The 13,834-nt window shown below is 41.8% G+C and overlaps 1 protein-coding gene across 8 annotated transcripts in view; it reads right to left on the minus strand.

The window, feature by feature from the left end:
• Window positions 1-13,206, minus strand: part of LOC103460182 (neural proliferation differentiation and control protein 1) — a 46,555-nt gene extending 33,349 nt beyond the window's left edge. For 4 of the 8 annotated variants that reach the window (XR_014089121.1, XM_081611161.1, XM_081611162.1 and 1 more), the window contains exon 1: window positions 12,655-13,203. Coding sequence is in view for 7 of the 8 variants with exons in the window: in XM_081611161.1 (XP_081467287.1) it covers window positions 12,655-12,724 (70 nt within the window). In the remaining variant the exon portion in view is untranslated. Of the gene's footprint in view, window positions 1-12,654 lie in introns of all 8 variants that reach the window. The other 4 variants (XM_081611166.1, XM_081611164.1, XM_081611167.1 and 1 more) reach the window with 3 other exon arrangements.
• Between the last annotated feature and the right edge of the window lie 628 nt (window positions 13,207-13,834).

The raw sequence follows: 13,834 nt of genomic DNA on the forward strand, positions 1-13,834 counted from the left end.
GTGTAAAACACCAGAACTACATAACATTAGCTTTGGTGTGATGTGAATTTGAATTAGTGGCTGCACCAAGTGTGTTTTATCATTATGTTTGGGCCATGAATATTTTTTATAAGACAAAATAAACTATCTGGGTTAATTTAGTCCATCACAATCAGAATCTTGAGGTTCTCCGTTGCTGAGTGTCGATGCAAATCAGCGGAGAAATGAACGCAGCTGCTGCGCTCCAGACCGTAATATAGAGAATCTCCCCACTGGACTAGAACCGAACCAAATCACACCTTAACCTGTTATCAAGAGCAACTTGCCACTGGAAAGTGTCTGGTCTTGCGGAGCTCGGGTAACTGTTGTGCTGTTCGTGGCTGTACTTTAATAATCAGACCAAGTTTAATTTGTGGCAGCAACAGGTGTGTCTTGAACGTGCTCCAAAACAAAGGCGGTAGCTTTCATCTTGCCTACCGACAGATAAGGAAAGAAAAAGAGTTTGGCTAAAAATTAAAAGCTTTGAGAGAACCCAAAATGTGTGCTTATTTCATTGTGTGGATAGAAAGCCATCCGAAGCAACTGAGTCAGTGAAGTGGCTAACTATGCTAGTGCAGGTTATTTGCGGCATTAGCTGTAGGTAGTGGTAAAACAATTTTGCTACATTTAACCCTTGTTTGTACGAGGACTGAGGCAAACGAAGATGACTGTGGCAAATGATACAAGCTTTACAGGTGTGGGGTCACAGTTGGACCCCATTTGCAGACAAAAGGGTTAAACCATGATAGCTGGTGTTCCCACAAAAGCTGGTTAGCAAGCTGCTAACATGTAAACAAATTGCGGTTCCGGTTTGCGGTGGAAGTTGCGCCGCACGCAAAGCCTCATGGGGGCTAGGAAAAAGGTGAATAAAAAAGCTGGGTTTGAGGCGGGCCTCCTTAGCAGGGTCCTAAGATGGCAGCTACAAGGACACACCCACAAGATATCAAACATTTACCATACCATACCAACTTTATTTATAAAGCACTTTAAAACAACAATAGCTGATACAAAGTGCTGTACATTAAAACACAACATAACAAAAAAATAAATAAATAAAAAAACTCTTACAGTTTAAAAACAAACATGCAATTTAAAACTAGATCCTGCTGGAGTTGAAAGCCTAATCAAATAGATGGGTTTTAAGACGAGTTTTAAAAGTTTCACACAGACACAGGTTCATTTTCACACTCTAGAATTCAAATCATTAAAGAAAAACGTATTGCTTCTTAACACTTGCTGATTCTGATTTTGGGCGATACTTATTTTTTTTGTCTGAAATGTTGCTAAATATAACAAGAAACAGTGAGACGACTGTTAACTGCAAGCGGGTTTGTCAATCAGAATCTCACAGCAGAGCAATAAAAGACTGTGGTTGATTTTCAGACTTTTGCCAAGGTAGATAGGATTGGTGAATAAAATCGACTTTGTATGCAAGTGTTGGCTGATCAAAGATCTCCCAAAATTAAGAGAATCAGGCCAATTTATCGGCTGACCGATTTGTCTGTACATTCCTAATATGCTGTTTTACATTTTTATAGAACTTGTTTGGTGTGACTGAACACACTGCCCAGGAAGCAGCAGAGGTGTGAGGCTGAAGTGGACTGAACAGGTTCTGGAGGTGCTCATCATACTGCAGCAACATCATTTTCAGTCTGCCATCAATATTGGCCCCTTTACTTTAGTTTCATTATTAATATAACTCCCAGCTCCACAGGAAACCTGGACATGGGTTGCCATGACAACCGCCATGGCAACTGAGGGCAGTGACATAATCAGAGGGATGTGACTCACTGCAAGAATACACAAGTCTTGGATGGTTTACCTCAAGCAGGAGTTTCACATTAAAAGGCAGGCATGAGAACAATTGTCATTTAACTGCTCTTCACAAATACACTGCAGGAAAATAGATGTTAGAGTTGCTGCATGTTGGGGTGATGTGGTGGCGCAGGGGTAAAGCACACCCCACATATGAAGACGTTAGTCTTCATACGTCAAATGCAGACATCACAGGTTTGAGTTCTGGCCTGGTGACATTTACCTCATGTCTTCCTCCTCTCTCATTAACCACTTTCATTTCTAACCACTCTCAAATGAAGACAGCCTGAGACAAAAAAGAGTTTAAAATAGTTGCTGCATGTCTTGCAGCTGAAAGTGTATAGCTGTCAAGCTTTGAAACATCAGAGACTCAACAGCTTTTTGATGAAAGGTGAACTGAACCCATTAATCTATGAAAAGCTTTACCGCCGGACGTTGCCAAACAAAAGACAATACCCTATTTCTCTGAGCCATAAAGAGAGGAAGACGAGCTCCTAGACTGAATAAAATCAAATCAAATCAAATTTTATTTGTATAGCACCTTTCAGCAACGAGGCATTTCAAAGTGCTTTACATCATAAAAGCACAAAGACACAAAGTCATAGAACACACAGTCAACAGTTGAAGCATTACATCGTTACACATCAGATTATTGATGTTTCATGATTATGTCTCAAACTAATTATGTCTCTAGGTGGGTTTTTAGTCGAGATTTAAAGGAACTCAGTGTTTCAGCTGTTTTACAGTTTTCTGAAAGTTTGTTCCAGATTTGAGGTGCACAGAAGCTGAATGCTGCCTCTCCATGTTTAGTTCTGGTTCTGGGGATGCAGAGCAGAACCAGAACCAGAACACCTGGAAGTTGGTACAACAACAGCAGATCTTTAATGCATTGTGGTGCTAAGTTGTTCAGTGATTTATAAACTAACAGTACTTTAACCCTGAGCTACAGGGTGTCAGTGTAGGGGCTTTAAAACTGGGGTGATGTTTTCCATCTTCCTGGTTTTAGTCAGAACAGCAGCAGCAGCGTTCTGGATCAGCTGCAGCTGGATGATTGATTTTTTTAGGCAGACCTCTGAAGACGCTGCTGCAGTAATCAATACAACTAAAGATAAACACATGGATGAGTTTCTCTAGATCAGTGGTCCCCAAACTTTTTCCTGTGAGGGCCACATGACTTTTCCCTTCTTTGGTGGGGGGCCGGAGTCAGTTTGTAACAGAAAAAGTGCGACGATTGCAGGAGTGCCTAAATGTAAAAATATATTGTTTTCCAGAAAGCACAATCAAATAACTCTCTCTGGGTTCTTCACAGAAAAAATCCAGGAAGGGTTAGAGTCCATATTTTCCGAACTATGAGCCGCACTGGACTATATGCCACAACCCCAAAGTTTTTTTTTTTTTTTAAACCAGTAAACATACACATATAAGCCACAGATATCTCTGCCGCTCCAGGTTTTCCTCAACGATGCAGCAGCAGAGGAGGGCGGACACCCAAAATTTGAGTCGTAACAGGTCAATTGAATATCACATTTATTATGGTTGAAAAAGAAAAAGTTGCCAAGTTTAGATTTAACAGAATTTATTACGGTAATTTCCAAATGGTATCTGTAACAGTAAAAGTGCTGATCCTTCGTGTTGCTACTAGCATGTGCTAAATCAGTGGTCCCCAACCTTTTTATTACCGCGGACCGGTCAAGACTTGGAAATTTTGCTGCAGCCCGGGGGAGAGAGGGTGGGGGGATGAACAGTCAGATAAGGCTTCTGCATGTTGTTGTTCCCACTAAATACTGAATATGCCCTATTTGGGTTGTCTTGGCCCTTTTATCGCAGCCTGTGGGGTTTTCCCTGACTGGGAACGAGAATACAAACTGCTGAATGCGACTTCTACATTGTCATCCGTGTTTGCTTATTATAAATTCCCGCTATGTTGGGGGTTTTACTGAATTATCCTCTGAAATCAGGATGTTCGTGACTGGAATCGGTTCCTGCCGTGTGGCTGGACACACGAACCCATCGAACCTGTTGTTCTTTATCAGCTCTGTGGTCACAGAGGTTTGGAGAATCAGCCGACATTCTTAAATCTTGCCGTCTAAACCAGACTTAAGACTCACAAGCTCTACTCATCTCCTCTCAACCACTGCCCAAACGCTCTGACTCTGGTCGCTATGGTAACGTTTATATATCCCTTCAAAATAATATACAGAAGCGCCACAAAAACTAACATTTTACTTTCGTGAAAATTTTAACTCACGATAATGACTAACGGGAGCAATGAGCTTGTTTCTCTGCAACCAGACGGTTCCATCTGGGAGTGATGAGAGACAATAACACCTGAAGTGTTGCTTATATCCACAGCCTGCTTGGTCTCTACGTGGAGAAGCAGTTTGAAGCTTGATTGCCTCATTAGCAGCCGGTCGCCGCATGTTACGCAGAGCGGCTTGTAACGTGGGATTCACCTACCGGTCCACGATAAATCCATTCTCCTGTCCCTTCTCTGGGCCTTTTCCCCTTTGCAAAGAAACTTTCCAAAGACATCTGATCTGTTTCTAACTCATTTTGATGTTTGTGGGCTCAATGTTGGCGCACAAGTAACCAGACTTCCAATGATTCACTTCCTGCTAAACAGCCCCCTGGTGGTTGAAGAAAAATCCACATATAAACGGCTTCTAGTCCGAAAAATACGGTAAATGAAAAAAACTCTGAATGCTTTCCGGTATTGTTCAGGGGGCCGGACCAAATGTGGAGGCGGGCCGGATCCGGCCCGCGGGCCGTAGTTTGGGGACCACTGCTTTAGATCGTGCTAAGTCCTCTAATCCTGGAGATGTTCTTCAGGTGATAGAAGGCAGACTGCTTATGGTAGCTGATCTTATTTCCTGTTATAACCTGAGCCAGTGGGAGCATATAAATATTGAATAAACTGTACCATAAACTGTAGTAAAATCTCTTTGGGTAATTTTATGTCTTTTGAATATCTTGGAATCGAGGTAAAAGGCCACAAACGAACTTTGACACTAACTCTATACAAAACACCAACATATGTGGAAAATTTCTTTATGGACTTGAATGAGCTTCTATCTCTCATATTCATTGATTACGATTGTTTAATAATTGTCGGTGATTTCAACATTCATGTTGACAACCTGAAGACCGAGGGGCTAAAAAGCTCTGTAATATATTAGAGAGTTTTGGTTTAACACAACATGTCAAACAAGCAACACACACTCAGGGACACACACTGGACCTGGTTATCAGTAAAGGTGTGAATATTTCCAATGTCTCTGTAACTGATGTCACCGTGTCGGATCACTTTGCTGTTTTCTTTGACAGTTCTTTATCCGTTAACCCACTTGGACAAAAAGCTACTATCACAAAACGTACTTTCACAGAAAACACAGCAGAAACATTTAATCAAATCTACTCTTCTTCCTCACTCTTAAGTTATAGTGACGTAGATAAGTTGGTGGATGATTTTCAGTGCAAACTTTCAGATATCATTGATTACATTGCCCCCATTAAAGTAAAGGTTGTGACTGGTAGGAAGAAATCTCCATGGAGAAATGCACAAACTGTTCAATCTGCAAGACAACTCTGCCGAACGGAAATGGCGTAAAACTCAACTGCACGTTTATTATGACATCTACAAAGAAAGACTACGTAACTATCACACAACACTAAAACATGCAAGAGAGGCTTTCTTTGCAGATGTCATAAACAAAAACATTAACAACACTCGAGCTTTATTTCCTACTGTCGACAGGCTCACAAATCCTCCAATGACGTTACCACCTGAACTTCAATCTAATGCCTGCAACAAGTTTTCTAGTTTCTTATCAGAGAAAATTCAAAAGATCAGAGGATTAATCTGCACATCCACTCTAAAGACAGTACCAATGCTGTGCCCAAACAAAACAAATGCAGGAAAAATGACCCAATTTCAACTACTAAATTATAAAACCCTAGAAGAAATTATAAGTCAATTAAGCTCCAGTTCCTGCTGTCTGGATGTCCTACACACATTTCTTTAAGAAAGTCCTGCCTGTTGTTGCTAATGATCTGATCCAAATAGTAACTCATCGCTCTCTTCAGGTGTTTTTTTCCCCCAGGCTTTGAAAACAGCAGTTATCAAACCGCTGATAAAAAAGAACATGCCATACTTGACGGAGTTTAGCTACATCGAGGCTCATTGCAGTAAAAAAGACATATGGAGGATCAGATAGCAGGTAAAGCAGAGCACAGCTACAAACACTCACCCGGATTAGCATGACGGTCAGAAAGCTAAACAAATAACCCGCAAAATTATTTAAGTCTTCGAGCTGCGATGTAAGACGCTGGTTCTGCTCTCGCTGTTGAACCGCTGCTACGCTACAGGTAGTAATATTTCACAGACCGAGCGCCGCTTCTGCTCCACCTGGTAGTGACTCTCACACCAAACCTCTGCTTAAAGCTGCAGCAACTAACTTAAAAAAATACATTTTACATACGTATTAAAACTTTCGCTGTCCTAACATGAGACAGATAATCTCTAAAAAAATAATCGATCTCCTCCCTGCTCTGCATAATTACTCCGCTCAGTCAGAAACAGCCAATCAGAACTAGCAGTAATCAGCTAGCCGCCATGCTATCAGGAAGGTTTCATTCAGTAACTCAGGATTGTTTATTGTAATGGATCCTATATTTGCCTTTGAATGTTAAGTTTTATACTTGAATTTTTTTGGCAATGTTGAGAGGTTTTATTTTGACTCTTTGCATTATTTAGCCTCTTCAGAGCCTCCATATGTTATCAGTCTGTTAAAGATAGTATTACCAATAGCAGTACAATTTGCACAATGCCTGTTTTGTTTAGTTTTCTTCTTGGAAAAAGTTATTAAAAACAAGTTTTTGTCTAAATTAAGGTTAATTCATGGTTCCTTTTTTACACATAATGTAGTGTTTATGAAAAAACAAATTATTATGTGATTGGTATCGGCGATCAACCCTCATGGGTGATCGGTATCGGTATCGGCAGGAAAAAACCTGATCGGCACATCTCTACTGAACAGATGTGGTAGATGTAAGTGAGAGAGGCATGTTATTCCAATCTGATGGAGCTTAAGCTGAATTGCATGACAACTAATTTCTTTCAAAATTCTTGATGTAAAAAAAAAGTGTTTCTCTGAATACATTGTGAACTGATCTGCATAATCAAGAATTGGTAGAATCAGTTGTGTAACAACTCTTTTACAAACTGAGAGGGAGAAACATTTAGCAGAAACAATTAAGTGACTTTAGGTATAAAGGACAATCGTGAGTCAAGCCAAAGGGCTAAATATTTAAATTCATCACCTTTTCATAATGCTGTTCTAGCTAGGAAATGAATATAACACCTGTCAGGGCCGTGCAGAGCCCTTTCTAGGATCAGGAGCTCAAAGTTAAAAAGGGGCTCATTGAACAAGATCTTAAAACATTGTACAACAACATAACATCCCATATTAATCAAGAATTTAATTGGATGTTGTTTCAGAAGAGCAGTGATTATTATTTGTTTTAAAGGTTTTATTGGTTCTATTGGCCTTTATTTGAGAGTACAGGAAAATTGGTCATGAGAGAGGGGGAAGATATGAAGCAAAGGTCATCAGGTTGGGGCTTGAACCTGTGACCAGGGTACCGTATAGTGGGGAAAATTATCATAATTCTAAGGGCCCCTGATCTCCGCGCAGCGTGATTGGTAGAACATTTTCAAATTGGGAGGGGAGAGGGACAAGTGATGCATTCATAGGGTGTCAGATAAATTATACTTGCAGTGAATTTGACGGCGAAAGTTTATTATTTGAACGACAATTTATACTCGATAGTTGCGATATAGCCATTTTAACTATCGTAAATTGAAAATATTGCGATACATCGAGTATGCTCGATACATAGCCCAGCCCTAATTGGTGAGGAGATAAGTTATGCTCATCTGCATATTTTAGATAGTTGATGTGTTTTTTTTTTCGGTTGTTTTTTCTGCTATGCAGTATTATGTATTTTCCAGGCTCGGGTTCTGATTGGCTATACATTTCATTCACTTGGCCAAGACAATCCAACATGTTGAATATACTGATTTTAGACTGGAGTGGTTCCAACGAGCTTTTGAGTGGACTATATCCCTCTCAACACAACAACACATGGTAGAATATCTCTTGCAATTATCTTAAGAGCCTCTCCGTCCTTAAAATTCTCAGAAGGGGGAAATTGAGACAGAAATTGGAATAAAAATCTTGTCTCGTGAATTAGGCATTGTGACGACCCCTCCACTTTACATGAGGGGGTTCATCCCTTTACATTAATTGTTCTTTATTTTCAAGGCATACTGGAAGTAGTGTCATCCATGTTCCGCTTGGGCCCCGCGTTTCCTGGCTACAGGTCCTTCTCAAAAAATTAGCATATTGTGATAAAGTTCATTATTTTCCATAATGTAATGATAAAAATTAAACTGTCATATATTTTAGATTCATTGCACACCAACTGAAATATTTCAGGTCTTTTATTGTTTTAATACTGATGATGTTGGCATACAGCTCATGAAAACCCCAAATCCCTGTCTCAAACAATGAGCATATCATGAAAAGGTTCTCTGAACGAGCCGTTAACCTCATCATCTGAATCAACAAAGTAACTCTAAACATCTGCAAAAGATTCCTGAGGCTTTTAAAAACTCCCAGCAATCATGGGTCAGACTGCTGACCTGACTGCTGTCCAGAAGGCCATCATTGACGCCCTCAAGCAAGAGGGTAAGACACAGAAAGACATTTCTGAACCAATAGGCTGTTACCAGAGTGTTGTATGTATCAAGGCACCTCAGTGGGAAGGAAAAAGTGTGGCAGAAAACGCTGCACAACGAGAAGAGGTGACCGGACCCTGAGGAAGATTGTGGAGAAGGTCCGATTCCAGACCTTGAGGGACCTGAGGAAGTAGTGGACTGAGTCTGGAGCAGAAACATCCAGAGCCACCGTGCACAGGCGTGTGCAGGAAATGGGCTACAGGTGCTGCATTCGCCAGGTCAAGACACTGTTGAACCAGAAACAGCGGCAGAAGCGCCTGACCTGGGCTACAGAGAAGCAGCACTGGACTGTTGCTCAGTGGTCCAAAGTACTTTTTTCGGATGAAAGCAAATTTTGCATGTCATTCGGAAATCAAGGTGCCAGAGTCTGGAGGAAGACTGGGGAGAAGGAAATGCCAAAAGGCCAGAAGTCCAGTGTCAAGTACCCACAGTCAGTGATGGTCTGGGGAGCTGCTGGTGTTGGTCCACTGTGTTTTATCAAGGGCAGGTCAATGCAGCAGCTATCAGGAGGTTTTGGAGCACTTCATGCTTCCATCTGCTGAAAAACTTTATGGAGATGAAGATTTCATTTTTCAGCACAACCTGCTCAGTGCCAAAACCACTGGTATTACTGACCATGGTGTTACTGTGCTCAATTGGCCTGCCAGCTCTCCTGACCTGAACCCCATAGAGAATCTGTGGGATATTGTGAAGAGAAAGTTGAGAGACCAAGACCCAACACTCTGGATGAGCTTAAGGCTATCGATGCATCCTGGGCTCCATGACACCTCAGCAGAGCCACAGGCTGATGGCCTCCATGCTGCATTGAAGGCTGCAGAAGGATTGCTGACCAAGTATTGAGTGCATAACTGAACATAATTATTTGAAGGTTGACTTTTTTGGTATTGGAACACTTTTCTTTTATTGGTCGGATGAAATATGCTAATTTTTTTTAGAAGGACCTGTATATAAGAGCTGTGCTCGTATTTGTCAGGGAGGTCTGGTGGAGCTCGCTTGGGGCTGAGCTGACTTTTCCGCCCGGCTCTGCTTTTCAGGCTGGCTCTTGCCTGTCTTGTGTGCCCACCCCGACTTTGCTTTGCTTTTCTTTTCTTTTGAAGGATTCCCTGTTCGCACCATCTGCTTTTGGGCAATGTCATTGGCCACAGGGGCCGCCTGTTTATTTTTCTTAGTTTTCTTTTATGTTTGGTGCTCAATAAAGAGCGTAGTTATTGTTGAAGTCCCTGTCTCCCTGTTTTTTGTTACGGCTCAACGAGCCGGGCTGCAACAGGCATCAATGTCCACACTGTTGAACAGGACATGTAGAAAACAGTAATAGCCATTCAGTTACCTCAAAAAAACTTTAAAGAAGAAATAAACAATTTATTGTCATTACTACCACAAAATACTTGAAGGAAAACCCACAAACCTACCACTGAAGAGGCCTTGAAAAGAAATGCCCGGTCTCCATTACAAAACATGGTAACATCACACTCAAGCTCTTCAGTTGACACAGGAATGTGTTCCAGAGAGCAGCCAGATGATGGTCAAACCCCCCACCTCCAATTGATAAGAGCCCTACGCAGGTCCTGCAACACAGGATGAAAACATCTCCTGCTCTGTTCCCTTCTCATTATTAGCAGGAACTCTCATACTTTCTTCTTGGCATATACAAGACTCATGACACACAGGGAGAGACAGCCACCATGGCACCAGCTTGGGAATGACCATCGATTGTGACAGCATGTACTTATAGGCCAAACAGCTTCACAACTGAAAAGGTTCCGTACTGACATTTCTCTGATAAGACTCATTTGACCATTTTTAATATGGTACTTTTACTCTCCAGTCATCCTCTGATGATAGAGCAGTAATAAAAATACCACCATAAAATCTTCTACTGTAACATTTCTGTTCTCAACTTAAGGCATGCTTTAAATGTTCTGATACTGTCTATTAATATTTTTTACACTAACAAATTTCACAGTTGCTTGTCCTCTCCACAGAGCGCAACTTAAACTCACACAGCTCAATTATCTCCCCCAAAACTAAGAAACCAAGAGCAATTTATGAATAATTTGATGAAGTCGTCAACTGTGTTGGGTTTACTTGGCTACCTTTAATCTAGTGGATGAACATGAAAAACAAATATGTGGATCAATTTCTGCTTTATTTGTGTGAGGAACAACTAACTGCCACACTAAAGGACAAGGAAAACAACTTAACATGGTATTTTCACTTTTTTTTGGTCAAAAAACAAAATAAAACAAGAGAATATAGACCAGGGGTGCTCAATACGTCGATCGCGATCGACCGGTCGATCGCGGAAAGGTTTTGAGTCGATCTCGGCAGGTGACAAACTGAACGCCGTCAGGACGCTGAGTCCAGCACTTCCTCCTCTGCAGGCTTATCAAACATATTCACTAAGATAACTAAACGGTTGTAGCTTAATTAAAAAAGAATAATTATAAAAAGTCAACGAAACATGCTAAAATTAATTATCTCAGTAATTTTGCAGAATTGTGCGTTTCGGTTCCTTAACAAAAAAAAGAAAAAGGAAAAAAGCGACTCAAAGACCGACTGAGAGCAGAGCAGGAGTTTAAATTAGCTACTCAACCACCGCTGTGTTCATGAGAGGCTTATTAATAATCGAGAAATAAATATCAAGTCTGGAAACATGATATGTAACGGACTGAATGTCATGTTTTTAATATAATCTTTGCTCGGCTTAAGCGCAGGTGGTTGCCACGGCAACGGGTGTGCTTAAACGACAAAAAGAAAGAGAGAGAGGGGGGAGCGGGTGGATAAAGAGGGTAGGAGTGGTTTAGAGTTGATGTCTTTTCGGGTTGTTTTACCTTTGTTTACCTTTGCTGTGGCTCATCACACCTGCTGTAGTTTCTGAACGTTCAATAAACGACACACTTGGACTGATTACCTGGTTCGTTTGTGAGCATAAGTCACAACATCAAATAGGACAAATATATTTCATTAAGTTTGAACAAATTCTACCACGATAAATAATTATCCATCCATCCATCCGTCCATTTTCTTTCACCCTTGTCCCTCAGTGGGGTCGGGAGGTGCTGGTGCCTATCTCCAGCTAGCGTGCCGGGTGAGAGGCGGGGTCACCTGGACAGGTCACCAGCCTGTCGCAGGGCAACCCAGAGACACACAGGACACACAACCATGCACACACACTCACACCTAGGGGCAATTTAGACAGACCAATTAACCTGACAGTCATGTTTTTGGACTGTGGGAGGAAACTGGAGTACCTGGAGAAAACCCACCATGCACAGGGAGACCATGGAGACTCCATGCAGAAAGACCGGGGCTGGGAATCGAACCCAGAACCTTCTTGCTGCAAGGCAACAGCTCTACCAACCGCGCCACTGTGCAGCCCCGATAAATAATTATGTGAAATTAAATTAATTATATCCCGACTTCAGAAGATTTGCCTTTACCTTTACTGGGCTCTTTGGTTCCTCCTATCAGTCTGTAGTTTCTCATACTGAGATCATCAAATCAAATTTCAGATCCACCATGACTGACTGATACCTGCTGGTGTCAGGTTTGCAACCAGCTTCTGACTGAGAAACCAGTGAGCTGCTCCCAGTGTCAGAATCTCACTGAGGAAGAAACTGCATTAGGTTTTCTGTCACTTTATTATTTCTGCTATAACTGATGTATATTCACATATAAAATAAGTCAATAGAGTTTAATTTGCTAATTTTATGTCTTTGTGTTATGAGGTAGATCTCAGGCGGCTGATGAGAGAAAAAGTAGATCTTGGTCTCAAAAAGTTTGGGCACCCCTGATATAGACTTTATTCAACGCTGATCAGCTGGACAGGAATGAAAGCCAGCAGCTAAAGTGTAGCCAACTGTAGACTGAAGATAGTACCCAAATATAATGGAGCCATATCAGTGTAACGGACACACTGAGCTCAGCAATCTACAGCAGCATAGCAGCATTCAGAAAGCTCTCAGGATATCTCACCTACATCTTGACACCACCACCCAGCGGCCCCGGCGGCTCTTCCTTACCTGTTAAGCAGGTACTGAGGGCCAACAGGGCCGCAAACACCGCAGTTCTGCCGAGCATCGGAGTCCGCATCCAGGCCACAGCTCCAGCGGCGCGCGAGGATCGAACAACAGAACAGGCGGAGGTAGAAGAGGAGAAGGAGGGAAAAGAAAAGGAAGATCTTGCGGAGAGAAGTCGGTCTGGATCATCCCTCCATCGCCTGACGCATAAGGGAGGAGAGAACCTCTGTCAAGTTGAGGATCCAGGAGCAGATCGGAGCGGGTTTGCTGTGTTGTGGATCTATCTGATTCTCTCGACTCTTCTGCTGCTGCCACTGAGCTCGAGTAAAAGATCAGAAGCGTGTGACGCAAAGACGCTGCTTCCTCCTCCACTTCCAGCACCGCAGTGAAGATAGTTTCAAGTTGGATTTTCGATATTCGCGCTCCGCGGAGTAAGCAGCGTTTAGCTCAAGGTTGACCCGATTTATTAATGGTAATGTCGGCCAACCGTTCTCCACCGCTCTCTCCTCAAGCGAGAAGGACCTGCTGCAGCAAACAGAAAGGGGCGGGACGGACCACTGTCAGACTCATACCTTATTTGGTAATGGGATCATTGCACTCCGGAAGTGAAGGGGGCGCTATTTCCTATATTATCCGCGGTCTCCCGTTTTAATTTTCTTTTTAAATCTGTGATTTAGCTTTATCTTTAGGAAGGAGTTTCACTCTCAGCATGTATTTCAACTTCTCTCTTTTATTTACTTCAGCGCAGCTCACAAATTTTAAACAATTTCCGTTGCTTTCTGTGTACTTCTAAATCTGCTTCTTTTTCACATCTTTTCGGGCCTGCTACTGCCTCTAGTGGCGTGGTGGTGGTAGCACAACTAATATAAATACATTACTAAATCAGAATACCAAAGTCTTTATTATTTATTATTAATTCTCGCATAACTGGAACCGCAAAATATAAAGTCCCTCACAAAGCACCATACCTTTTAATTTTCTTAAGGAAGTAGAGCTAATTAAATGACATAAACAAAACCTGAAAGTGGTTACAGTTTCACTCGTTGGCCAACCTGTTGAAACTGTGGCAAATTTTAGATACCTTGGATCATTCCAGGACAGTCAGCTCGACTTTGCTGAAAACACTGGCTACATTTGTAAGAATCATCACTCTATCTTTTAAAAAGACCCAATGATCTTGGGG

This window comes from Poecilia reticulata, chromosome 9 (assembly GCF_904066995.2).
Source record: "Poecilia reticulata chromosome 9, P_reticulata-male-v2, whole genome shotgun sequence".
Lineage (NCBI taxonomy): Eukaryota > Metazoa > Chordata > Actinopteri > Cyprinodontiformes > Poeciliidae > Poecilia > Poecilia reticulata.